The 27,133-nt window shown below is 45.7% G+C and overlaps 1 protein-coding gene across 1 annotated transcript in view; it reads left to right on the forward strand.

The window, feature by feature from the left end:
• Positions 1-27,133, forward strand: part of SCAI (suppressor of cancer cell invasion) — a gene marked incomplete at its 5' end in the record, with an annotated part of 141,518 nt that overhangs the window by 6,413 nt on the left and 107,972 nt on the right. The window contains one exon of the mRNA XM_018573344.1: positions 20,452-20,548. Within this exon, the coding sequence (XP_018428846.1) occupies positions 20,452-20,548 (97 nt within the window). The remainder of the gene's footprint in view (positions 1-20,451; positions 20,549-27,133) is intronic.

Consider the following 27,133-nt stretch of genomic DNA (forward strand, 5'->3'; position numbering starts at 1 on the left):
GATGACCTATTGGGGGACCTAGTAACACCTTTGTGGTACTAGGTATAGATTGGCAGTGCAGTAAAGCAGCAATATAATAACAATTAAAAAACGCAAAACTTTTCAACAAAGGTAATTAAACAAGAAAAAGTGTAACGGAGTTGTGCCAAGTATGGCCGGGACGGCCAAAGGAACCACTTTTGTATGCTTAGCTTCTACATATTTAAAGCTAACAACCATTTAACATTCTACCCCGGAATCTTTGCACGAGGCTGGGGTTCGTATGACCGCCCGAGGGTAGGTGGGGGCAGTAAACTTCGCCTCAGTACAGCCACCAAATAGGGCCGGAATATCCAAGGCAGACCACCATCCCCAGACCGGAGCTGGAACCTGGGCCCAGTTTGCAGACATTATGAGACTCTAGGCACAGATGTAAATATATGACATACATAACATATAACTTCGGCCCACTAGGACATGGCACCCAAAGTGTGCCATTGCCAGAAGGTTTGCTGTGTCTCCCAGCACAGTCTCAAGAGGATGGAGGGGATTCCAGGACACTGGCAATTACTCTAGGAGAGCTGGACAGGGCCGTAGAAGGTCCTTAACCTATCAGCAGGACTGGCATCTGCTTCTTTGGGCAAGGAGGAACAGGATGAGCACTGCCAGAGCCCTTCAAAATGACCTCCAGCAGGCCACTGGTGTGAATGTCTTTGACCAAACAATCAAACAGACTTCATGAGGGTGGCTTGAGTGCCCGACGTCCTCTAGTGGGCCCTGTGCTCACTGCCCAGCACCGTGGAGGTCGATTGGCATTTGCCATTGAACACCATAATTGGCAGGTCCGCCACTGGCACCCTATGCTTTTCACAGATGAGAGCAGATTCACCCTGAGCACATGTGACAGACGTGAAAGGTCTGGAGAAGCCGTGGAGAAGGTTATGCTACCTGTAACATCGTTCAGCATGACCGGTTTGGTGGTGGGTCAGTGATGGTCGGGGGAGACATATCCATGGAGGGACGCATAGACCTCTACAGGCTAGACAATGGCACCCTGACTGCAATTAGGTATCGGGATGAAATCCTTGGACTCATTGTCAGACCCTACGATGGTGCAGTGGGTCCTGGGTTCCTCCTGGTGCACGACAATGCCCGGCCTCATGTGGCGAGAGTATGCAGCCAGTTCCTTGACGATGAAGGAATTGATACCATTGAATGGCCCCCACGCTCACATGACCTGAATCCAATAGAACACCTCTGGGACATTATGTCTCGGTCCATCCGACGTCGCCAGGTTGCACCTCTGTTCAGGAGCTCAGTGATGCCCTGGTCTAGATCTGGGAGGAAAATACCGCAGGACACCATCCGTCGTCTTATTAGGAGCATGCCCCGACTTTGTCTGGCATCCATACAAACACGGGGGCATACAAACTAATGAGTACCATTTTGAGTTGCTGCAATAAAATTTCAGCAGAATGGACTAGCCTGCTGCATCATTTGTTCACTTTGATTCTTGGGGTGTTTTTGAATTCAGCCCTGTAGGTTGATAATTTTTCATTTCCATCAAACGATATGGCATCCTTTTTGTTTCTAACACATTACCCAGTCCAGTATGCAGTAGATATCCAGCATGATATTTTTCCCCATTGAGATCTGATGCGTTTTCAGTGTTCCTTCATTTTTTTTGAGTAGTAGGCCTCCAGAGGTCAGCCTAGAGGAGCGATCGGCCGCCGTGTACAGAGCCGCATCTGTAGCGGCTCTGTACTCTGTAAGTGGCGGCAGAGGGAGCCACTGCACCGGCGGCCGTAAAATTCTATTAGCGGGGCCAGTGGTGGGCCCCCTGACGGCCGCGGGCAGCGCATTCGGGCCCCACAACCTTTATTGGGCCCGGGGCAAGTGCCCTCTTTGCCCTGCGCTAAAGACGGCCCTGGTTGCAACAGTCGCATTTGCAACCATGCCCTGGCGTTCCGCCACTTGGTCAGGCCTGGAAAAGCAGAAGATGGCCCGTCCCGCAGTAACCGATGAGGTGCCGACATTGCCTCCTGGGACTACAGCTCCAACTCTCTGGAGACCAGCAGGCCAGCGCTCTGGAGAAGGGGTGGGGGGCCTTCATGGTTTCGCCTCTGGTTCTGCTGCTAATATTCCTAGAGACATAGCCCTGTTGCTCGGCTGCTAACATAGTCCGTAACACTGCTATTGCTCAGCTGCTAACAATTTCAGGGACATTGCTCTACTACTCTGCTGCTTACATTATCTGTAATATTGCTATACTGTCCAGCTATTAACATTGCCAGTGAATACCCAGCTGCTAACATTTCCAGTGACTGTCCTACCAGCCAGCTGTTAATATTCTCAGTAGCATTGGTTTACTGTGCAGATGCTAGCATTTCCGGTGATAGCACTCCATTGCTCAGTTGTAAATATTTCCAGGAACCTTGCTCAATGGCTCATATGCAAACATTTCCATTGATATTGCTCTACTGTTCAGCTGCTAACATTTTCAGTGACACTGCTCTATTGTGCAGCTGCTAACACGCCTAGCGGCATTACTGTACTGCTTAGCTGCCAATATCTTCAGAGACATTGTTTCGTTGTTCAGCTGCCAACAGTGACATTCTTTAGACCCTATTCGCATTGAGCTACATTAACAAAAGCGCTTTTTCAGCGCTGATTTGAGCTGAGCGACTTTGAGAGACATTGAGCTACAGTGCACATATTGTCGCACAACGTAGCGCTACTTTTGGCATAGACTTTGTAGCTGCTGCATTGGGCTGTATCTTGGTCTTTATGTGAGATAATTCCTCTTCCTGTTTCCTGCTTATGTTCCTGCTTATATTTCTGTGCAAAAGTGGCACTTTTGTAGCACGACATAGCGCGACGATGTCGCGCAATATCGCTGGTAATGTGTGACATTGAGCTACACCATTGAAGTCTATTGGGCCAAATTGCACAAAATCCGCTAAAAATAAGTCATGTTCAAACGACAAGCTTAAGCTACATACGACATTGAGCTGTGAGATGTGAACAGCTCCATTGAAATGCATTGGACAAGCTACATTGAGCTGCTGATTGAGAGATTTTTGAGCTGAAATCACGCTACAAATCGCTCAGTGTGAATGGTGCCTTATTGATTAGCTGCTAACATTCAGTGGTATTGCTCTACTGTTCATCTGCTATTGTTGCCAGTATAATTTTTCTACCGTTCAGCTGCTAACATTTCCAGGACATTAACATTAACAGTTCTATTTCTTAGCTGTTAACATTTCCAGCAGCTCAGTTATTAATATTTCTAGTGTGAATTTTTAGTGTTCAGTTGCTTTGCTGTACCTTTCAGCTGCTAATGTTTCTAGGGACAATATTCTACAGGGGTGTGGAATTCATATCGCCGGACGCCCTGGACATGCATTTTCGGGCCACGAGTGAGTAGTTTTTTTGTACATTTAGCCCTGCTCCGGACAAGCAGAGCTAAATGTACAGCGTGGAGCTGCCGCTCGTTTTTATACAAGTGATCTGATCAGATCACTTGTATTAACCGAGCAGCGGCGATCGTGTCCGCCCCCGGCTATACTTACCTTTCGGCGAACAGTCCTTACTAGGGATACACCAATACTAATATCGGTGCTGATGCCGAGCATTTGGGTAAGTACTCTAACTTGCCCAAATCCTCAGATGCCTAGCCCAATACTTCCTGTGTCAGGAAGCCAGGCAGCGCTGCCCGGCTTTCTGATTGGCTGGGAAGCCGGCTTCATGCTCCCTCGTCACCTCATGATGATAGAGCATGGAGCCGGCTTCCTGGCCCATCAGGAAGCCGGGCGCCGCGTCATTACACGGTGCCCGGGTTCCCGATTTGCCAGAAAGCTGGCTCCATGCTTTCTCGTCACATAGTGACGAAAAGCATGGGGACAGTTTCCCTGCTAATCGGGAAGCCGGATGGCGAGTTTACATGCCGCTGGGCTTCCCGGATGACCAGGAAGCCAGGTGGTGAGTCATTACACGCCGTCTGGCTTCCTTAATGGGACTTTCGGTATCGGCGAGTACCGGGGACAAAAATATCGGTGCATCCCCTAGTCCTTACCCTCCGCCAGTACAGGTGTACTATCTGTACCCCGTACTGCTGTCCAGTGCAGTCCTGCCCTATGCATTTTTAATTTTGCTCACAAATTGCAAGCACTCATTGGTCAGCATGGTCAGGTGACCACACTGACCAATGAGAAGCGCTATTTAGCACAGTCAAATACAGTTTTGATTAGGGATGCACCGATACAGAGGTTTGGGCGAGTACTTGTACTCGCCCAAATGCTCCGATACCTTCCCCAATACCGGAACTTTCGGTCAGAGGAAGATTTCTTCTGACCGGCAGTGCCGTAGGGGAACATGGAGCCAGCTTCCCGGCCAATCAGGTCATTACTCGCCGCCTGTTTTTTTGATTGGCCAGGAAGCCGGTTTCCCGGCCAATCACAATCAAGCCGGCCAAACAACATGAAGTCCACTTCCCTGGCAATCAGGAGCCGGGTAGCATGTCATTACCAGCTGCTCGGCTTCCTCTTTGCCCTGGAAGCCTACTCCATGCCAACAGAAGCACCAATACTCTGTTCTCGTACTCGATACCCAAGAACCGCTTTGGTGCATCCCTAGTTTCAATTAAAAAATGTTTTTGTATTGAGTAGATTGTCATGGGGGACAAGTAGATTCGGCCCCCGCTTTAGCCCTTGGACAAGTGTGTATTTTTTTTTAAAATTTCCACACCCCTGTTCTACTGCTATGCTATTGAAATCTCTAGTGATAATGCTCTTCTGCTCAGCTGTTAATATCTTCAGTGGCGTTATTCTATTGTTTAGCTGCTAACATTTTCAGTGACATTGTTCTATGGATTAGTTGCTAACAGTTCTAGAGACACTAGGCTACTGCTCAGCTGCTAATATTACCAGCAATATTGCTTACTGCCCATTTTCAAACATCCCTAAAGGTATGTAAACATCCTCAACTGCTATCTTTTTTTTTTTGCCTTTTGTGACGAGGCTGTTTGCCTTTTGTGATTCTGTGGGTTAGCTGTTAAGAATTCTTGTGATACTGCTCCATTGTCCAGCTGTCACTCTCACATACATTACTTTATCTATTTATCTGGGTAGGAAAGCTGGTGTTCACTTCTTATTCTTAAGAAAAGGGGTGTTGTAGTCTTATGTAGAAAAGACTTACTAGCGCAGATAGCAGAAATTACAATGGTTAGAGAGAAAAGGCACATTATAGTTTCCTTTAAAATGAGTCAGGGACATTCACTTTTCTCCAACCTCAGGACACAGCTTGATCATATGATTTACAGCGAATTCGACATAAAAGAGGAGTTCACTTGTCAAAGGCAAAAAGAAAAACCCCCAAAAATGTTCACGTATAATTACTTTTTTGTTTTGGGTGTATTTTAGGAGCGATATTTAGGCCTCATTCACACTGCCACGCATATAGGCATCCGCCAGTACAGGTGTACTATCTGTACCCCGTACTGCTGTCCAGTGCAGTCCTGCCCTATGCATTTTTAATTTTGCTCACAAATTGCAAGCACTCATTGGTCAGCATGGTCAGGTGACCACACTGACCAATGAGAAGCGCTATTTAGCACAGTCAAATACAGTTTTGATTAGGGATGCACCGATACAGAGGTTTGGGCGAGTACTTGTACTCGCCCAAATGCTCCGATACCTTCCCCAATACCGGAACTTTCGGTCAGAGGAAGATTTCTTCTGACCGGCAGTGCCGTAGGGGAACATGGAGCCAGCTTCCCGGCCAATCAGGTCATTACTCGCCGCCTGTTTTTTTGATTGGCCAGGAAGCCGGTTTCCCGGCCAATCACAATCAAGCCGGCCAAACAACATGAAGTCCACTTCCCTGGCAATCAGGAGCCGGGTAGCATGTCATTACCAGCTGCTCGGCTTCCTTTTTGCCCTGGAAGCCTACTCCATGCCAACAGAAGCACCAATACTCTGTTCTCGTACTCGATACCCAAGAACCGCTTTGGTGCATCCCTAGTTTCAATTAAAAAATGTTTTTGTATTGAGTAGATTGTCATGGGGGACAAGTAGATTCGGCCCCCGCTTTAGCCCTTGGACAAGTGTGTATTTTTTTTTAAAATTTCCACACCCCTGTTCTACTGCTATGCTATTGAAATCTCTAGTGATAATGCTCTTCTGCTCAGCTGTTAATATCTTCAGTGGCGTTATTCTATTGTTTAGCTGCTAACATTTTCAGTGACATTGTTCTATGGATTAGTTGCTAACAGTTCTAGAGACACTAGGCTACTGCTCAGCTGCTAATATTACCAGCAATATTGCTTACTGCCCATTTTCAAACATCCCTAAAGGTATGTAAACATCCTCAACTGCTATCTTTTTTTTTTTGCCTTTTGTGACGAGGCTGTTTGCCTTTTGTGATTCTGTGGGTTAGCTGTTAAGAATTCTTGTGATACTGCTCCATTGTCCAGCTGTCACTCTCACATACATTACTTTATCTATTTATCTGGGTAGGAAAGCTGGTGTTCACTTCTTATTCTTAAGAAAAGGGGTGTTGTAGTCTTATGTAGAAAAGACTTACTAGCGCAGATAGCAGAAATTACAATGGTTAGAGAGAAAAGGCACATTATAGTTTCCTTTAAAATGAGTCAGGGACATTCACTTTTCTCCAACCTCAGGACACAGCTTGATCATATGATTTACAGCGAATTCGACATAAAAGAGGAGTTCACTTGTCAAAGGCAAAAAGAAAAACCCCCAAAAATGTTCACGTATAATTACTTTTTTGTTTTGGGTGTATTTTAGGAGCGATATTTAGGCCTCATTCACACTGCCACGCATATAGGCGCTCATGTGCGTATTGTACCATATGCAAATAAATGGCTCCATACACATAGCCGCGTATGGAGTCGTATATTTGCGTAGCGTAAAAATGGGCAAAAACAGAATGGAACAGAGATGTGTCCTGGCAGCGTATTTATGCGTATATACGCGTGTGTCCGGGACGCACTGGATGCCCAGCAACCAAAAATGCACGCTGGGACTCCAAAAAATGGTACATGCATGTATCTATAACCAATGTGTGCCCTGCTGGTTATAGATACATGCATGTACCATTTTTTCTAGTTTGACTATTTTTGGTTTGGGGGATGCACTGGAGTGCCAGCGTGCATTTTTGGTTGCTGGGCCTCCAGTGCGTCCCTGCACCTTATTAGGAGGAGTTGGCTACCTCCAGGTACACCTGCATGTAATTTATCAACTTCATTAATATGCTCACACTTGGAGACTCGGATACATAGAGTTAGGACCACACTTTGCAGAGGCGCCTTGGCGCGGCAGTGTGGCTTCTACATATTTTTGGCCAAACGTTTGTGCAACTAAAACCTCTGATTTTAACGCATACTGTTGACAGGGCTACTTGTTTGGTTGCAGGCTGGCTGGCAGGTTGAGGCTGGGGAATTTTTGCGTTTTGTATTGTTGTAAGCCTTCCCAATGTGCGCCCTGCTATAAAGGCTGGTTATAGATACATGCATGTACCATTTTTTCTAGTCAAGTGCAGGCGACGCAATACTGAGCCAGCTTCCTGACTGCAGGGAGGGCCTAAATACCCTCCCAGGAAACACCAGGTGATGGGATGATCAGTCACAGCCTGGGCACACCCGCAGGTGAGTACTGGAGCTGCAGGTTCCCAACAGTTCCTGGCTGCTGGAGACACCCGCAGGCGAGCACAGGAACTGCAGGACCTGGCTCCAGCGCCACCTGGGGGTGCTCTGGATCCTAACAGTACCCCCCTCTCAAGGAGCGGACTCCGGACGCTCCCACAAAGTCCATACGCATCCTCATAGTCCAAGGGCAGGGAAAGCCTGCAAGGCCGCCAAGTCCACCATATGCCCTAGGGCCAAAGTTCAGGGACCGGCTGAGCACCCCCCCCGCCAGGGTCAAGCATCAGGCCGAGCAGTCCACCACCCGGATCCGGGAGAAGTCTCCACAGGCCAGCAGAAGACCCAACCGAAAGGCCATGGGTACCAGGGTTCCGAAGGGTACACCCCCCAGCACTGAGGAGCCCGGGTTTCAGCGGGCAGACCACCGCAATAAAACATGGGGGGTCACTAGGACCGACGGCGCGTTGAGCCAGCCCCCCGGATACCCCCAAAGCTGTGGCCACCTGACCCAGGTCACCACATACTTCAGGGAATTCAGCGAGACCCTTTGGAAGCAAGGGGTGCTCAAATGGAACTCCCCCGTTCCCCAGGATATCACCACTACCGGGTCCGGGCTTGCGCACATGATCACCCCACTTGCGGTAGATGTCCCGATCCCCAGGTCCCTCGGCTGCAAGGGGCATCCCCTCGGCACCAGGACCAGAGAGCTGGGCAGCAGGCACCGGATCAGCGGAGGCGAAGAGCTGGGCAGCAGGCACCGGATCAGCAGAGGCGAAGAGCTGGGCAGCAGGCACTGGATCAGCGGAGGCGAAGAGCTGGGCAGCATGCACCGGATCATCAGGGACCAGGAGCCCGGCATCAGGCACGGGATGGTCAGAGACCGGGAGCTGGGCATCAGGCACGGGATGGTCAGAGACCGGGAGCTGGGCATCAGGCACGGGATGGTCAGAGACCGGGAGCTGGGCAGCAGGCACGTTGGGGAAAACCAGGAGTTGGTTTGATTATGAGTAGCCGGAGTCACTGCAGCAGTCCTGGGCAACCTGGTTAAACCCGATCGGGACCTGGAGTGGGGACTAGCCTGCATGGACCATAGGCCAGACCACGTCTGGAGCAGGGGTTGGGCAAAGGTATCTGCACAAACCCCATGGTCAACAAGGAACTGCACTGCATGGAAACATTCCAACAAAGTATCCCGAGAACACGCAGAGTAATGCTCAAAAAACTCATCTGGATCATCCTCTAATAGCCACACTAGTGACTCAACTTGTGGCAGGGTAAATGGAGGGTAAAAGTAATCACCCTTACCACCACTCAGAGCAAGTTCTGTCCAAATCTGGATTAGGGGTTGGATATCCCAAAAAGGACAACCAGTTGTATCCATAAAACGGTGAGCGCTGCGGACATATTCCAATAGCTCTGCTCTGGGGGAGAGCTGGAATAATTGTCGGCAGTGCTGCGGTGTCTCAGATGCTAAACGCACATAACCATGCATGCTTTCGAGATCCATTTTGACACTGGAATACCTCAGAAAGCGAGCAGGTCCCCGTGTGGTCGATTTGGCCGTTACGTGGGCTCAGTATTCTGTCAGGGATACCGGCACAGGTGACCCCACACCTGCGCAGGTACCCACACAGGCAGACCAAACATGTGACCACACAGGACAAGGCAGAATATGATATACAGTTTATTTGTTACACCAACAAAACTACAAACCCCTTCAACCCCCACAGGTTTAGCAGTGAAGTAACAAACCCACCGTTGGGACAAACGCACACCTACAGCCAGGGGGAACAGCAACAATGAGGGGTAACAGGCCTGCAGATATACGGCAGGCCTCAGTATACAAGAAGAGTGGTCAGGTACAAGCCGGGTCGGTAACAGGAGGGCAGCGTGGTACAGGAACAGGATTCAAGGAGAGTGGTCGGGTAACAAGCCGGGTTGGTGACAGGGTTGCAGATAGGAAGCAGGGTTCAGGTATCAGGGTTCAGGTTCCAAGGCACAAGCCAGGGGAGTCAGTCAGGTGCAGGCGACGCAATACTGAGCCAGCTTCCTGACTGCAGGGAGGGCCTAATACCCTCCCAGGAAGCACCAGGTGATGGGATGATCAGTCACAGCCTGTGCACACCCGCAGGTGAGTACTGGAGCTGCAGGTTCCCAACAGTTCCTGGCTGCTGGAGACACCCGCAGGCGAGCACAGGAACTGCAGGACCTGGCTCCAGCGCCACCTGGGGGTGCTCTGGATCCTGACAGCGTGTTTGCGCGCATATACGCACGTACGTGTTAACATTAACATTTCTGTTACGAATAATGCATTCTGGGATTGCAAATAGTGCACGCATATACGCACATACGCTCTGTGGTATTGTGTGGCAATCCCACTGTAGAATTGGATGTGATGATCACCTGGGACTCTCAGCCAGATGGGCTGAGACGTGTCAGGAAGCAAGGGATTGTCGGGATTCTGCTTGGGATCCTGGAACTGGGAGGTTTCAAGGGGATTCTGGAGGAAAGATGAGATCCCTAGTCCTGGGTCCAGGCTTTAGCAGTGGCGAGCACTCGATAATTGCACAGGTGTGCACAGCCATTGAGAAAAGGATGCTGGCTAGGGGAATTAGCTCCTGCTGGGAAAGAGGAACAGACCGTGTTCAGGTGTCAGGAGAACGCCCCCAGAAGTCAGAGAGAAAAAATACCACCAAAAGAAAGTTATATCTGTCCCCAAAAAAAGGGTATAAAATTCATTTCAGTACAGCGTTGCATGACGGAATAAATGTCAGTCAAAGTACCGCAGTGCTGAATACTGAAAAATGGCCTGGATGGGAAGGGGGGTTTAACACCGCGGATGTCAACTGGTTAAAAAGTGGAAGCCAGGAGGCTATTCTTGTGTTGCTTTAAAGCCTTTCATGAATGTTTCGCTGGACAACCCCTGCGTGAGTATCCAAGATGGATATATGAACTTTGTGTTGAATAAAAGTGGGTTACCAAGCCCTTAAACCGAAGATATTGCGAGTAGACTGCATTCTTAAGCACTCACCCTATGTACTAATATCCCTGAACATCACAGCTCGTATATACGCGCATTTTACGCGTATATACGCAATATACAATTTTACTCTTGCGTTGTCCGTGAATGAGGCCTAAAAGTGAACCTTTACACTAAAAAATCTAATTCTACCAATACATTCCTCTATGTATGATGAATAATAATAACATAGACATGTCAGGCGTAAAATGCTGTGATTTTGAAATACTTACACTTGCAGAGCATTCACTTCCTGCTTTAAAAGGGCAAAATGACTTCAGTTTGGCAAAGCAATGCGCACCGGGATTGCCTTGTCATCAGCAGAGCATTGCTGGGAAATCTCATCTGTAATCTCAGGGAAAGGCATTTTCCTCCCCTAAGTTGATGTGCATGGTCACCAGAAATCCAGGAAAGTAATAGGAGAGCTAGTAATCTGCCCTTAGTAAACATGGCCACTGTATAAAATATAAAGAAAAATACACCAATTACTGGTACCTTCGTGGCTGGTGTGAGGGAGACAAGAGAGAAGGAGTGTAGGATGACTTTCACTATCACTAACGGAATCACTGATATCTCTTCACTCAATGGAATCTTTTTAATTTTGTGAAACCTTAACAAGGAATCTATCCAATGTGACATTGCATTGTCGTTAAACAGATTCATCGCTCGCACTGCTACAGCCTTATTCAGGTGGCGCTTTTCTACAAAATTTTGCTCTTATTGCAAGACATTTGCTTGTATATCAAGGCAACATTTTTCAGAAATGTTTGCTTGTCTTGCAAAACGCTCTCAAACCAAGTTACTTGTAAACCAAGGTATTACTGTATGTGGATATCCTATTTTTGCTATGTAAGCTTTGCAAGATATGTACGATTACTATGATACCTATTTGATCACTGTTGTCATCTACGATTGACCTGTCTCTTAATAAAAATTATTGTTCAAGAATCCTGCCAGGAATGTAAACAGCCGTTACCGGCTGTTACATACAAGCGTTCAGCTGGCTCTACAGCCTGCCGATCGATTGTATGACCTTGCACAGTATGGGCCCCCCTCTGTTGCCATGGCTGAGTTATTTAACCACTTCTGGACCACAATACGTCTATAGACGGCGGCCCAGAGAAGTGGTTAAAACAAGAACACGGCTGCTGTCACTGCTAGCCCCACTGAATTGTTTATATGTTGCCGGCATCTGTCAAAATGCCATTCTGCGATGGGAGTTCGTCTCGAGCAGACAGGACAGTGGTCGTCGTTCTGTTTTTTTAATTATTATATATTTTTTTCTTTCGTCGAGTTGTCGTTGTAGACAACGCTGGACGTCGTGATTGACCCTAGGATTATGTCGGAGGATCCATTTTTTTTTCTTTAAATAAAAGACTTGTCAAATACGTGTTTGTTTGTTTTTTCAAAGGATTTTTTTCAAAAGTCTGGTGTATTTAAAAAAAATTAGATTTAATCCTTCAGTGAATGGGTATGGGTACAAGTACCCCTTATTCACAAGGAAGGGGGGGGGGGGGGCATTTGGGGGATTTTATAAAGGGTCTGGTAGGAATTTTGAAGGGGACCCCACGCTTTTTTTCCCTTTTATTTAAATGGGGTCCCTTCTAACATTCCTACTGGACCTAAAGGGCCTGGTATTGTTTGGGAGGGGGAATCACACACTTTTTTTTATATTTGATATTTAACCTTCATGACTGAGCTAGTTTTCAGTTTCTGTTCATAAATGACTGACACACTTTTACATTTTTGCTGTGTGATTCTTCCACAGCTGTAATATACTTTCTTACTAAATGTACCCACACATATTATATATTGTTTTTTAGAGGACAGATAGGTACACATGTTTGATATAATTATATATCCCTAACGCCTCACTTCGAATAAAATATAAAACAAATGAGGAAAAAATCGTAAAGAAAAACACTTTTTTCACAAGTTTTGATTATTATTTTTTTTTTGGAATGTTTTATAATAATTATAGTATAAAAAATATATTTATAATAAAATTTTTATTTTCTTAATTTTTTTTACACTTAATTTTTTATGTCAGATTATATCAAGCAGTCACAATGACTGCTTGATAAATTAACTTTTAAAAATGTTGGTTATTTTTAGGCTGCTCCAAACTTAGGAACAGCTAATAAGTGATACATTTCAGGCACAGAGATACATTGTACCATTGTGCCTGAAATGTATCATACAGCTTCATAGACAGGGCCAGTCTATGGAGCTGTCAAAACGAATAGCAGAGGGGTGACTCACTCTGCTACCTCTCTGCATTCTTCAGCTGTCAAATACCGGATCGCAATTTAGCGATCCGGTATTTGTATGTAACGGCTTTATTCTTTCATTAATGAAAGAAAGAAGCTTTTACAAAAGCTTTTATATTTAGAATTTTATTAATTTTAACAAGAAAAGTATTACATCATCAATCGCATAATATTTAAATATCTAATTGTGTAAATACATATTTACCATATTAAAAAAGAAAAAGGCATTTCAATTTCATAATTACTCAACATCTTTAAAATTCACTTATTGACACTGATCATTACATAATACAATACCCAGCCCTGCAATAGAGCCACTTAGTAAAGAAAAGAAGAAAGAAAAAAGATAAAAGGAAAAAAAAAATAAGAAAAAAAGGGAAGAGAGGGGAAAAAACCCCCCTAAAGAACTAGACAATACCAATATTTTCCCTCTGGTATCATCATTAAGGTATCACATGAACTGCTAGTGTCTGTTTAAACAATCTCCATTGTTGCCATTTAATTTCATATTTATCATATTGATCATATTTAATTGCTGTCAGTTCTTCCATTGTTCTATAATATTCAACTCTATGGAACCAATCCACCATGGTCGGGATAGTTGGTTTATTCCAATTCCTGTAGAAGGGAAGGTAAAGAGATCTGGGGTTTTTGAATAAAGAACAGAATATTGTCAGCATAGTAGTAGTGAGAAGTGGTTGCAAAGATAAAGCAAACAGGAATGGTAAAGGGGGCATCCTTGTCGTGTACCATTAAAAAAGGGGGACTCTGCAGATAGACCACCATTTATCTTTATACAGGCAGTGGGTTGTTCATATAAAGCCATTATCCCCATCAGAAACCTTGGTCCAATTCCAATATGATGTAAAGTGGCCCGTAGATAGTCCCAGTCGAACGCCTTTTCGGCATCAGTTGACAGTAAAATAGTATGAGGAGAGGAAATAGATGCATAATGTATAAGAGATACTGCCCGCTGAGTACTATCCCTGGCCTCCCGACCAGAGATAAAGCTGGTCTGGTCCGGCAGGATCAACTGGGGCATCAACTGGTTGAGTCTCATGGCGAGGATTTTGGCATAAAGCTTTATATCTGTATTTAAAAGTGAGATGGGTCTATAACTACCACAGATAGTCGGATCCTTTCCATCTTTCGGAAAGACCGATATATGAGCATGAAGGGTGGTCGAAAACGGGGGGTTCCCGAGAAAAAAGGAGTTGTAATATACACTAAGATGAGGAATTAATAAGGTTTGAAACGTTTTATAATATTTAAAGGTGTATCCGTCTGGGCCCGGGCTTTTACCCACTGCCATTGAGGCAATTGCTTGTTTAATTTCCAGTTCATTAATAGGGGATTCAAGAACCTCTAATGGAGTTTCTTCTAATTTAGGAAAGGAGCTAGCTGCCAAATAGGCATTAATACGATCGATATGTAGTTGTTTAGTTTGGGAATTAGTGTATGGTTTGGTATTATAAAGAGATGCATAGAATTCCCGGAAGACATTTAAAATGTCTCGGGAAGTGTGTTCTAAAACATCTGGTTTAGATCTCGTAATTTAGCTAAGGACTTCCCGGGCTTATCCCCTATTTCATAGGACCGCTGGGAGATGTAATTAAGAGAACGTTTGTATCTATATAACCAAGCATCTCGTAGAGCTTTTCTGGCAACCGTCAGGGCCATTAAATCTGTGTCGGTCATGGTTCGTTTATGGCGACTTTCTAAGACCTCGTTAGCTCAGTTATTTTAACATTAGCTTCTTTTTTTTTTCTGGTGCCATGTGAAATAAGAGATCCCCGAATAGTCGCTTTGTGTGCGGTATTTTCAGAAAAGTAGTGGACAAGGTCTTTCTCCAAAGCCAAGACTACTTTCTTGTCTAGCAGGAGAGAGTCGTTCAGTCTCCAGGTCAGTAAAAATAATAAAGGGGCGTGGTCTGATAAAGTAGAAGACAAAATAGAAACTTTATTTACTATGTGTAAATATTGATGTGCCACAAAAATATAGTCTATGCGTGTGTAGGTATTGTGGGGGGGAAAAAAGGGCAGTCTCGCAGCATCGACTTACTTGCATAATACATTATGGAACAACAGCAGAAACAAGAGATAACATATCAAGGCACTTAAGTCAATAAACAGTGAATTGCATAGTTATAAAGTGAGGATCGCAGGAGAGCAGAAGATATCCATAAACAACAACATCAATTTTTCTTCTTACTCTATATCAACCTCTTTGCTGCTTCCCCTTCCTCCCACCCTCCCCACCGCTGTTCCGTGAGCGTAAGGATTACCAGTATGGAGGAGTGCGTGAGGGGTACCTTGAGCCCCAAGTCCCAGGCCCCCAGTCTCCGGCAGGCCAGTAATAAAATACGGAAGTAGGGAACGTGGACCCAGGTTAATGCCTATCCAGGTATTATCGCTATCATGGAGGGTTAGAGGTCTCACCAGCAAGTGGAAGCCGGCGAGAAGGTAGCTAGAGGAGGAAGAAGGAGGGAGCTAGTTATCCCGTGCGTACGAGTGCCCACGGGTCCCGGCTCAGGACTTCCAGGGGGCCGTCGCCGCTCGGGGTGTCTAAGGCCGGAAACCTGGTCCCTGTTCCCCGACCCCGAACTTACCCACAGAAACTGTAGAGAAAACATTTCAGAGGAGGGGATATGCGAGTCGGACCTAGATATATAAACAAAATAAGTTGCTACCCATCCGAAAGAGGAGGGGTATCCGCCTAATTCTGTCGGTTCCTGGTGGCAGGAAGCAAGGGTAGGGACAGTCAAAGAAGTACATGTAGGGCGGTCCTGTTCCCAATCCACCCCCCATCAACTTGGGGGGGAGGAGGGGAAACCTGCCACCCAATGAGTCAGGTACCTCTCCGCTGGAGTACCTCCGGGAGGATGCAGCTTGGCGGGAAAGTCCATCACGAGGGTTCAGGTGTCTACCTCCTGGTCTTTCAAAATAAAGTAGAGCACAGCAAAGTACCTGGAGGGAACAAGTGACAGTTACTTATGAAGGGGGCAACGGTATAAGAAGGGGTGCGGTTCAGAAGGGGTATAGTAGCAGTGAGAATTAGGCCTCTCGGGCATTCGGGGGTCCAGTACGGGGCCCCGTCCTCCTAGTATTGGTACGAGGACTGTTGGAGACACCGCCTGATGATCTTGGTCGGTAGGGAGTGGTATTCCGGGGGAGGGGGGGGCATCTCGGTTGCGTGAGTGCACTCCAGTCGACTCCAGGGAGGGGTGTAGCCAGTCCGGGACCGCGACACATTCAATCTCCAAGAAGGTGAATAAAGCAGGTAAATCCGCAGGAGTCTTCAATGTAAAGGTCATTTCCGATTTCCGAACTACCAGATGGAACGGAAAACCCCATCTGTAGGTCGCACCCGAGTGCCGTGTAGCCTCCAGTAGCGGTCGGAGTAGACGCCTCATAAGTAGGTTACGCCTGGAGAGATCCGGATAGAGCTGGATAGTCGCACCATCGAAGTCCAATGGACCTTTACGCCACGCACATTGCATATTGTCATCCTTAACAGCAAAAAAATGTATTCTGCAGATCACATCCAGGGGATCGCAAATCCCCTTTGCGATCCCCTGGAGAAAAATCTTCATGAAGGTAAGTAATCTTGCAAAGACAATGGGAGAGACTTGGCAGATGACGGTGGGGAGAGACGCATCAATTTTTCCCTGGAATGTGGTTGTTGCTTTTTCATCAACAGGGCCTCACATTCCAGGTAGGAAGGCAGCTCAGCCGGGGAAGTGAAGACACGTTTGTCGCCCTCATGGGTATGGAGATGAGGAATCGCTGGATAGGCCAAGGAAAAGCAGATTTTCCTCCGATAAAGAGACTTACTAATATTCGCGAACGCCTTTCTCTTCCAGCTAACTTCAGCTGAGTAATCGGCTAATAGCAAGATGTTGTGTCCAGTCAAATGAAGTGGACGAGTTGAGGTAAGCTCTTAGACACACCATTTTGTCAGTATAATCCAAGTGACGGACAATGATGGGGCGTGATTGCTCAGAGTGTTGTTGGTCGGGCGCTCAAGCGGCGCGCCCTCTCCACCTTGTAATCTCCAACGAGGCCTAATAGCGTTGGTAGAGTGTGAGAGCACAGGGAGTGTAAATCCACCAAATTGTAAATTCTTCAGGTCATCGATCTTATCCAGGAGAAAAGATTGCTTTTTAGTGAAGGTTTGTATATGAGAGTTCGCGTTGGCCAGCTCATCCTCCAGGAGCGCGATCCTATTAGCCGTTTCAGTTAGCCGCTGCAATTGTTCCAATAGCTTGTGTTGTAGGGACTAGATACCCTTGAATACTGCAGAATCCACTGCTTCCCGGATTGTCGGTTTCAATATTTTAGCCACGGCTGCTGCAATTTGCCTAGGGTCAATCGCCAAATCTTCAGAGCCGGAGTCTTCCATAAGATCGGGAGAGGTAGGTGTGGAAGAGGGCGTAACATAAGCACAGTCAGAATGAGTGCTCTTTTTCCCAGCACAATATCCGGAGCAGGAATTATGCCCGTGGGCCAAAGCTCTCTACATGTGCTGCCACTTCTTTGGGCGCCGGAAACGGAAGTCCTAAAAAAGCTTTTTATCTGAATAAAAAAATATAGTCTCACATAGTATGAAGCCCAAGAGTCAACTATATGGGGGTCTTTGAAAATAGTTTTAGTATTGCAGTAGTAGTAGTGCAGTGTGCAAAGTGGAATAACTGGTGGCAGATTGTAATGTTTTTAGGGAGTGTGTGTTGGAGGGGGGATTTGCTGTACTGCTGTGCAGTCTGTACTGTATAGCACAGTCTGTACTGTATTTCAAGAGCCAAGCCCCAAAAGAGGCCTCTGGGATACCCCATTTTTTGTGAATCACATTGGTGTGTCCCAGGTGTTGCATTTGTAACCACCATTATAATGTACTCTGTAAGCATGCATTTATGAACAATAACAACCTAACATAGGAAGATTGGAGAGAACTGGATTCATTTGGCCAGTGTGATAGAAAACGTATTGGTCTTTTTAACGTGTATTTAATTAGTACAGAAAATATGTATCTACAGCACGTGGTGAATTGGTGCATTATGCCACTATGTAATTATAGAAAATTAACCAGAACACCTTGGTATAGTGATACTTTTGTAATTTTTTTCTCATAATGCAACAGGCATCACAAACCAATGGTTTGGGGCATGGAGGTCTTTACACCATTGTTATTCAATGGGGTGAGAAGGAGCGGGCTATCAGGGATTTTCACATTGGAGGAAAGAAGTGTTTAATTGGAGATACCAAAAAATGTAATTGTTGGGCAGATCTAGTTTACTCTGTAGAGTTGGGAAGGGTTTGATTCCCCATCCGTAGTGTTTTATTGGTCTTTGTGGCTCCTTTAGCTTGCCACATCCCAAATAAAATTCAGATGGGAAGGTCAGGTTGTGAAGAAAGGCCATTAGTGGTTTACTCTGCCCCAAACCTGCGTAGTATGTTTTACAATTGGGGTTCAAAATGCGATACCGTGCCTGCAAAGATAGACCAGGAGAGGCTGTCAGTCCCGAAGGGATCACAGTCAGTAGCTTCCAAGGCTACCCAGAGAGGTGTTTTCTGTGTAGCGTGATATTTAGGTACTTGCTGGGCACCCTGATATTTAGGGATGTACCGATATCCATACCGGTATCGGTGCCGATACTAGGTATTTTCACGAGTACCCGTGAAAGTCCCCCGATACCAAGCGTTGATACTGGCACTTTACATTTTACGTCCCCAGCAAGGTCCCAGCAGCCTTCCTGTGAATTACGGTACCTGCTTACAGTGCCGGACGAAAATCTCCTCCTCCTTCCTGCAACCCAGCTGGCCGCACCCGCCGAGACTGGCCGGGACACCTGGTGACAGCTTGAAGCCACACCATTATAAAATGAAAGGCAAAATCAAAGTGGTATGAACATGAGGGGGTAATGTTTAAACATTCCACCCAGCGAAAAACTGAGCGAATGCCGTTCACATGGCAATACTGTACAGTGTGGCAATGCACAGCCCACCATAGACCCCACTGAGCCCACTATAGACCCTCTGCAGCATCCTAAGACCCTGCATAGCTCTCCATAGACCTTGCGCAGTGTCCTAAGACCCTGCACAGCCCACCATAGACCCCACACAGCCCACCATATATCCTGCACAGCTCCCTGAGATCTTGCACAGCCCACCATGGACCCCACACAGCCCACCATAGATCTTGCACAGCATCTATTGGTTTTATTACCTATGTATCCACATATTGTGCTCTGATCTTAACTTTGCCTATATAGATAGCTGTCAGTATGAATCATTTGTTTAGGGTTACAAATACAAGTCACCTATATTTGTCCTGTAATACTAAATTAAATCCCTTCTACTGGTTTTGATGGGGACTAATTATCCTAATAGAGATAATACATCCATGTGTTAAAGGGTCAGCCCACCCAAAATTGATATTTCACTTCTGGGTAGCAACTGTGTTTGATCCCCATCGGCTTTGTATTTATTTTGGAATTTCAGTGGAAAAATCTCTGTTACTGGAATTTCAAGGTCCAACCACATTCTGTGGTCATTTATATGGGTGTCTTAATCACACAATCATATTCTACATATTTGTTTATCCTATACTGGATTTTATGCATAATTCACAAGTGGGGCTTTTTTCTCTGGGGGGAGCAACTGGAAGCTTTGGAGGGAAATTCCTGCTGATGGCATACCCAAGAAAATTGTTGGGGATTTGTCCCACCATCCCCTACCCACACACAAAATATAACAAATTTGGGCAAATTCAATGTACATATATCAGATAAGGAATTTGGGTTGCTACTTGTGGTCTTCTTCTGAAAATGCTAGTTGACTGCCTTTAATACTTTAGAGTCACTGACCCACAACAAACTTGCAGCATAGGGAAAGTTGGAATTACCCATCTCTATTCTTATTCCAGGTAAGTGACTAAGAAAATACTAAACCCTAAACATCAGCATGACAGTAAGACCACTAGCATTTTCAGAAGGAGAGGTAAGCAGTGGAAAACTAAACATTTTTTTCATTGCTTCCAGGTTTCCCTTAAAGTAACCATATCAGCACAGGGTTACTTTGTATATTAACACATACCTGTAATAGATGGGGCAGCGTTCTTACCTTTCCGGCAGTCCATTTGTTAATTTGACTCTTGTTTGCCTCTCTTCGGCTGTTGCAAGTATTCATCTGTCCAGATGGGTCGAATACCTGTTTCCCCCTTTTACATGCAGTGTTTTCTCCCTACGACCCTTCTGGCTAGTCGTATATTTGCAGCGGCCAGGGAGAAGCAAGGAGGCAGCATATCAACACACAGGCTGCTGAAAATGTAAATAGATTTCCTCTTTTATTACAGGTATGCACAAACATACAAACTAACCCTTTGCTGACGGGACATTTTTTAATGCATGCATTCTTTTAAAATGGTACTAGCTGGGTATTACCAGATGCATGATATCACATTTTCCTATTGTTATATGCTAGTAATGAAAGCTTCTTTAGATAACTGCAGTTGTTGTCCCTTAGACCTGAGCTGGTTGTGAAGAAATTGCGTTACTATGCCCGCTTCATCGTCGTCTGTCTGTTACTCAATAAAATGGATGTTGTTAAAGACCTAGTCAAGGTAATTGATGGCCTGTAAAACTCTGTGATTTATGTATTGCTCATGTATTGTGTCACTCTGATATACTTCTTGTTGTCTTGTCATTTGGAAATTGTGTACGTGTTTATCTGCCATATTATGTTTTAATTATTCAACTTTTGTGTACTGCTTCCTTCCAATATTATGGGATTTGACATGTTAAACTATAAGAAAGTGCACCTCTGGTTGTGTATTAAATATTAATATGAAAAAAGAAGGGTAAAGAAAATGTGGTGAAGAAAAAAAAAGTCTTGATCATACAGGACACAGGCCAAATCAGAGATGACTGGGAATATAGCGGTGTTATCAGGTGAATGAACACTGGCCAGAGCTGTTGGAGACCCCCCCCCCCACACACACACACACACCATGATATCCTCAGGTTTTGCTAGTGTCCTTAAGTGATGGACATGTTTTCTTTGAGAGGATGTTAAGTTATCTTACCTTTTGGGATGTCTTTAATCAAGGTTCTGGCTTGCGTTCAGCCACTATGGCAATGGTGCAGCCTTCCGGATTGGCGTCCCATGGCTGGAACTTCAGGGACCGTACCTGAACCCCACAAGGACAATGTTAGGAGATGTGGGGTCAGCCTGTAATGTCGCTTTGGGCTCTGGATCCTGCTCGGGCACCTACTTTGCTACTTAGTGCAGTGAGTTGGGTTAGCTGCAGTGTGCTATACAGGTCCAGATACCCTGAAGACCCCTTCTGGGGTAAGCTCCTCTGAAATGAGTGAAGAGTGGTGATTCCTAGCCCCTGGTAATTCCTCCCTGTTTCCTCTAACCCGACACTTTCTTCCACTGGCTCACCCACTGAGCCTGCCTAGCCTTTTTACCCTCTTGTTATCCGGCCCAGACTAGTGCTCCCCACTATCTCACTGCTATCTCCTCCACCTTGTAATACCCCTTTTTTGGGCTTCTGCTCTCCTTCATCCTGGAGGGGGGTCATGGGGGTAAATCTCCATAGCTGCTTGGAGACTCCAACGACCATATTGCTGGGGCCTCATGTCGACTGCATATGTGGGGCCATGGCGCATGCACACGGCACCTCTAGCGGCCATCTTGCCATAGTCTGCAGCATTGTTGCACATTTGTGCGGTAAAGCTTGAGGTAATCTCATGTGAGTGGTATTTAGAGCAGCCATCTTGTAATGTGGAGGAACAGATCAGGGCAGGGAGGTGCCAAGAAGGGAGGATCCTCTACCTTTTAAATTTGTGCATTGGCAGTAGCGCCAAGCAGGCTGGAGGGTCAGTTTACCCAGAGGGACAGAGTGTGGCTGGCTTGAAATTTATTCAGATCGCTGAGGCACTGGTCAGAGGAGTGCCTGATTTTGTGAGTACCCTTGGGGGACCCCTCGCTATGGCTGAATTAGGACACAATGAAAATGGGGAGAAGAGAGGGTCCAGTACCGCAACTGCTAGTGGGCATGGTGAGTTACATGAAGTTTCCCCTGAGGACTCTGTTATAGACAATATGTCTGTTAGTGCACCTTTTAATTATTTGCCCTCTATTGTATCTACTAATTTGACCCATGACTCTCATTCTTACTTTCTTAGTAACGAGAACTTTGCGGTTTCTATGTCACTTTCATGGGCCCGATTTCAGCCATGGTTGAGGTGTCTGGTCGCTGGGGCCATAAACTAAGTCCTACTTCTCCTGCTCAATGTGACTCTGTCAGATGAGGCTGTTGCTCACTACCTATTTCCTGAGGAGGGTGAGGTGTTAGAGGAAGGATCCTCTTCTGACTTGGAAGTATCATCCTTGGAGGAAACACCCTTGGCTATGATTTCGCCAAAACTGCACAATACGATTTCCGTACTCACTGGTTTGTTGAGGGAGTGCCTTTCTGTTGATCCTCCTGTGGCTGATCGGCCAAAGGTCACAAGTATGGGTTCCTTAAAAAAGAAAATACTTTTCTGGTACATTCTCTGGCAGGGGATCTTTTTTTATGCCGATTGGGAACAATTGGAAAAAAATTTAAACTTCCCAAGTGGTTTCCTCAGAAATACCATTTTGAAGAGTCTTTTCTTAAAAAATGAGTGGTTCCAGAGGTAGATGCAGCTATTTCTTGCTTCAATAAGTCTCCCGCAGTTTCATTCGAGGATGTTCCTGCCTTTAAGGATGCAGTAGAGAAATGCCTTGAGGGGTTATTTTAAAGCTTCTTTTTTCATGGTAGATCCTACCTTGCAGCCCTTGGAGGTTTGTGAACCTATGGCAGTTTGGACAAGGCGTATGGCCAGGGATCCTAGAGGGTGCCTACAGATCCTAAGGCCTTGAGAAAGCTGGAACTGCTTCTGGGTTATTGTGCAGGCGCTTTACCTGACATAGTGCACCAAATTTAAAGACTGGGGCTTTTTTCAGCACAGATGCGTAGGCTCCTGTGGCTTAAGTACTGGTCTGCGGAAACTGCTTGTAAGAAGCGGCTGGAGAAAATTCCATTTACAGGAGAACATCTTTTTGGATAAGGTCTGGATTAATTAAAAAGGTTACAAGAGGTAAAATCATGCTTTTGCCCAGCAAGTGGGGACCTGGGGATCCTGCAGTAAAGCCAGGCTCTGGGCCCATCCAGAAAGGTGTCCAGTTCGGCCTCTACTAGGCAGAAATCAATTGCCCAGTCAAAACATTCCAAACCTGGTCCTATTTCCTCGCAATTAAGGGGCATCCCGACAATTTTATCGGGTGGGGGGGATGATTGAGGATGTTTGCAGCCATTTGGATCCAGGAAGGTTAAGAAATCTGGGTCCAGTCTCTGGTTTCTCAGAATTACAGGCTGGGATTTCTATCCTTCCCTCCACCTCATTTCAAGTCTTCCAACCTTCCAGTGTCTCCGATGAATGCAGAAGCCTTTAAAAGGGCTCTTCAACAGTTTCTAACCACGGGGGTATTACTTAAGTGCCACCCCAGTGAAGATTTTAAGGATTCTATTCGAACCTATTCCTGGTACCCAAACCAAACGGTGGCGTTTGTCCTATTTTAGGCCTAAAAAGCATGAGCAAGTTTCTAAGGGTGTGCACGTTCTTTATGGAATCCATCCGTTCTGCCATTACTTCATTGCAAGAGGGGGATTTCCTTGTGTCAGTAGACATCAAGAATCCTATTTGCATGTCCCTATTTTTCCTCCTCGTTGATTTGGCCGGGGAGACTATCACTTTCAGTTTATAGCCCTCCCCTTTAGCCTGCCCACAGCCCCTCAGGTTTCACAAACGCGTCGGCACCAGTTCTAGTCCTTTTACATTCTCATGGAGTACATGTGGGTAGGTTCAATCTCCTTTTTAGGGCCCCATCCGAGATAGAGGTGGTGGTGGACCCTCACATGACACTTCACATGTTACAACATTTTGGCTGGGATTTAAACCTTCAGAAATCATTTTTGGTTCCCATTCATCACTTGCAGTATCTGGGACTTACCCTGACACGGTCAGGGACAGGGTATTTCTTCTTTCAAACAAGCTTAAGTCCTTACAAGCATCAGTTCTAGTTCTCTCTTTAGTCTCTCACATTCTCCCTTTAGTGCATTTCTGCATAGGGGTCCTGGGCATGAAGTTTTTCTCCTTTTGAGGCAGTACCTATCTCTCACTTAAGGTTCACTCAAGACCACTCAAGCTGAGCATCTTGACTGCATGGGACAAGCAGCCTCACTTGCTGGATCACCCTACACACAGTTCAGCAAAGGCAAGGCTGTCACTGAGGTAGTGGTTAGCCAGTCTGGTGCAGGAGTCAGGGAATTTGTTTCGGACTATCCAGTGGATGATCCTGACTATGGATGTAATAGTTGGGGAGGAGTTCTGGGTCATCTGTCAGTGCAGGCAACATGGAGTTCGCAGAAGTCAACGTTGCCTATCAATGTACTGGCATTAAGGTGCAATCCACCTATCTTTTCATTACAGGTCTTGTCTTCTCTGAGGAAGGCTGGTGAGGGTCCAGTCCAACAATGCCACGGTAGTGGCATGCATCAATCATCAGTGGGGCTCATAAAGCTGTGCGGCTCAAAGGCATTTGATACGGCACCACACAAGCGCTTACTTCACAAGCTAAGGGATATGGGCATAGATGAGGTGGTGTGTACGTGGATAGAGAACTGGCTACGGGAACGTGTCCAGAGAGTATCTGTAAATTGCACAATAACTCCTTTACTAAGACTAAATGCCACCACCTAAAGTTGGTGGAGAAAAAATTCCAGCACAATGGGCGAAGAGGGTTCTTTACAGTAAGAGCGGTTAAGGTCTGGAACTCACTGCCATCGGCATTGATTTCAGCCAAGAGTGTAGATTTGTTCAAGAAACTTTTGGACAATTTCTTGAGGGACCGTAATATCCAGGGATACCAGTATCCCTAAGAATGAGATGATGCGTGGACCTATATGGGTTGGACTTGATGGACGTATGTCTTTATTCAACCCCAAATACTATGTACTATGTAAAGGGAAGCAGAGCATATCCTGAAATGGACAGAGGTTTAGGTGCTGGCCTTGTCAGCCATGTACATTACTAGGGGTGGAGAACTGGTACGTGGATTTTCTCAGTCAACAGCAGCTGGATCTGGGAGAGCGGTTCCTAATTCAGGAGTTTTTTCAGCAGAGCTGTCAGTAGTGGGGGACACCAGATATACATCTTCTGGCTTCCAGATTCAGCAAGTTGAACAGGTTTCTATCAAGACCAGGGATCCAAGGGCATTTGCAGTAGATGCCTTAGTGATATTGTGGGACCAGTTTTCCCTAATCTAAGCCTTTTCTCAGCTGAAGATTCTGCCTCATCTTCTGCGCATTATAGTTGTGGAGGGTATTCTGGTAATTCTGGTAGCACCCAGTTGACCCAGAGAAGCCTGATTCACAGCAGATGCTTCTTGACGGTTTCTGAATCAACCAGACTTTCTGTAGCAGGGTCCAGTACTCCATCCTGCTTCTTAGTCACTGGCTTTGATGGCATGGTTGTTGAAGCCCAAGTCCTGAGGGATAGACTGTATTAGTGGAGTTTTGGCTTTTCTTCAGTCTGGGTTGAATTAATGATTGGCCTTGATTACTGTCAAGGGCCAGATCTCAGCCTTGGCTATCCTTTTTAAAAAAGTTTGGCCTCTCACTCTTTTTGGTTAAGGCTTTTGAACAGGGTGTAGCTCTCCCAGGACATCCTTCACGGTTTCCATGGGACCTTAATTTGGTCCTTTCTATGTTACAACATGCTCGCTTTGAGATAATAGAAGAGATTTCCTTGGAAAGTCTTACACGTAAGGTTGTGTGTCTAGTGGCTTTTAACTCCGTGAGGAGGGTTTCAGTACTGGCAGCCCTGTCATGTAAGGAATCTTTTCTTGCTCTTCATCAGGAAAAGGTGGTGCTTAGGCAAAAAGGAATCCTTAGGCCTAAGGTAGCATCATCATCATTCCATCTAAATCAGTCAATCTTGTTCTTCCTTCCTTCCTTCTTTACTGACCTAAAAGTTCAGAAGGAAGCATCATTATATTGCCTGGATGTCATAAGAGTGAAGTATTGCTTTTGGATGTCCTAGTATTCTCTCAGTGTCCTCTATTGCTGGCAAAATAATTGAGGATATCCTGTTGAGTAATGGGTTATATACAGTAGATCCCAACAGCTCTGACCAATGCCCAGTCACCCCTGCTATATAGCCAGTCGTCTTTGATTCAGCCTGTGTCATGTACTGTACTCCAAAAGGCTAAGGTAAGTAAAAAATCCTATGTTTGTCTAGGGATACACTTTAGGCTTTGTACCTCAACCACCAAGCCTAACTCTTGTATGGTGAACCCCTACCCTGTGGTAGCAGCATGTTACCCTGGCAGTTTTTGTGGAGCAAATATTCTTTGATGTAATACATAGCACTTCAACCACCAGTATCCACCAGAAAGGTGTCAGGGAGCTTGGCTCAGCAGACTCAGGCTAATAGGTAATCATGTGTGCACAGCTAAATAAATATACCAAAATGCAAAAAAGGGGCCGCCATTCACACCCTTCCTGATCTACCAGCATTAGCTTTGAGAGCCACTGGTAAATCACGATCTACCTAACGGGCACACCTGGCATAGAGCCATAGAAAATGTTCTTCGCTTGACATTATTAGAAAGAGTTAAGAAAACCTCAGCTGCCAGCTGTAATGTTTGACTACCTTACTCTCAGGATTTGCCCAGTTGGCTGGTTTGAGAACATGAGCTGCAGAGTAAAAATTACAGGAAGAAATCAGTGTTAGAACATTCTCTGCTTTTTTTGTGCTACCTGCTATATATTTTTATGTTAACAGCTGTCCCTGTCACTCCTACGTTCCACATTCTAACATTTTAGCCTTGGTATGGTAACATGCAAACACGCTGACGGCACACAGAAGAAGAATAGGTTTTATAAATGAATCTAAACCCCAATTGCTGGAAGAACTAAATTTCCTATCTCTCTTCACAGTGTTTACTGCTAAAAACAGGTGTGGTAAATACTTAATCAGGTGTCCCCAGTTGGTATCAAGGCACAGTCCCCTTAGCTTATGCCATTTAGGCTTTGTCCAAATCAACTAGAACAGAGGAGGTGCTCTGGGCAAATTGTCAACTTTTATCGGCAGGGACCTCTCTCCTGCCATAG

This window comes from Nanorana parkeri, unplaced genomic scaffold (genome assembly GCF_000935625.1).
Source record: "Nanorana parkeri isolate BGI_ZX_2015 unplaced genomic scaffold, ASM93562v1 scaffold2343, whole genome shotgun sequence".
NCBI lineage: Eukaryota > Metazoa > Chordata > Amphibia > Anura > Dicroglossidae > Nanorana > Nanorana parkeri.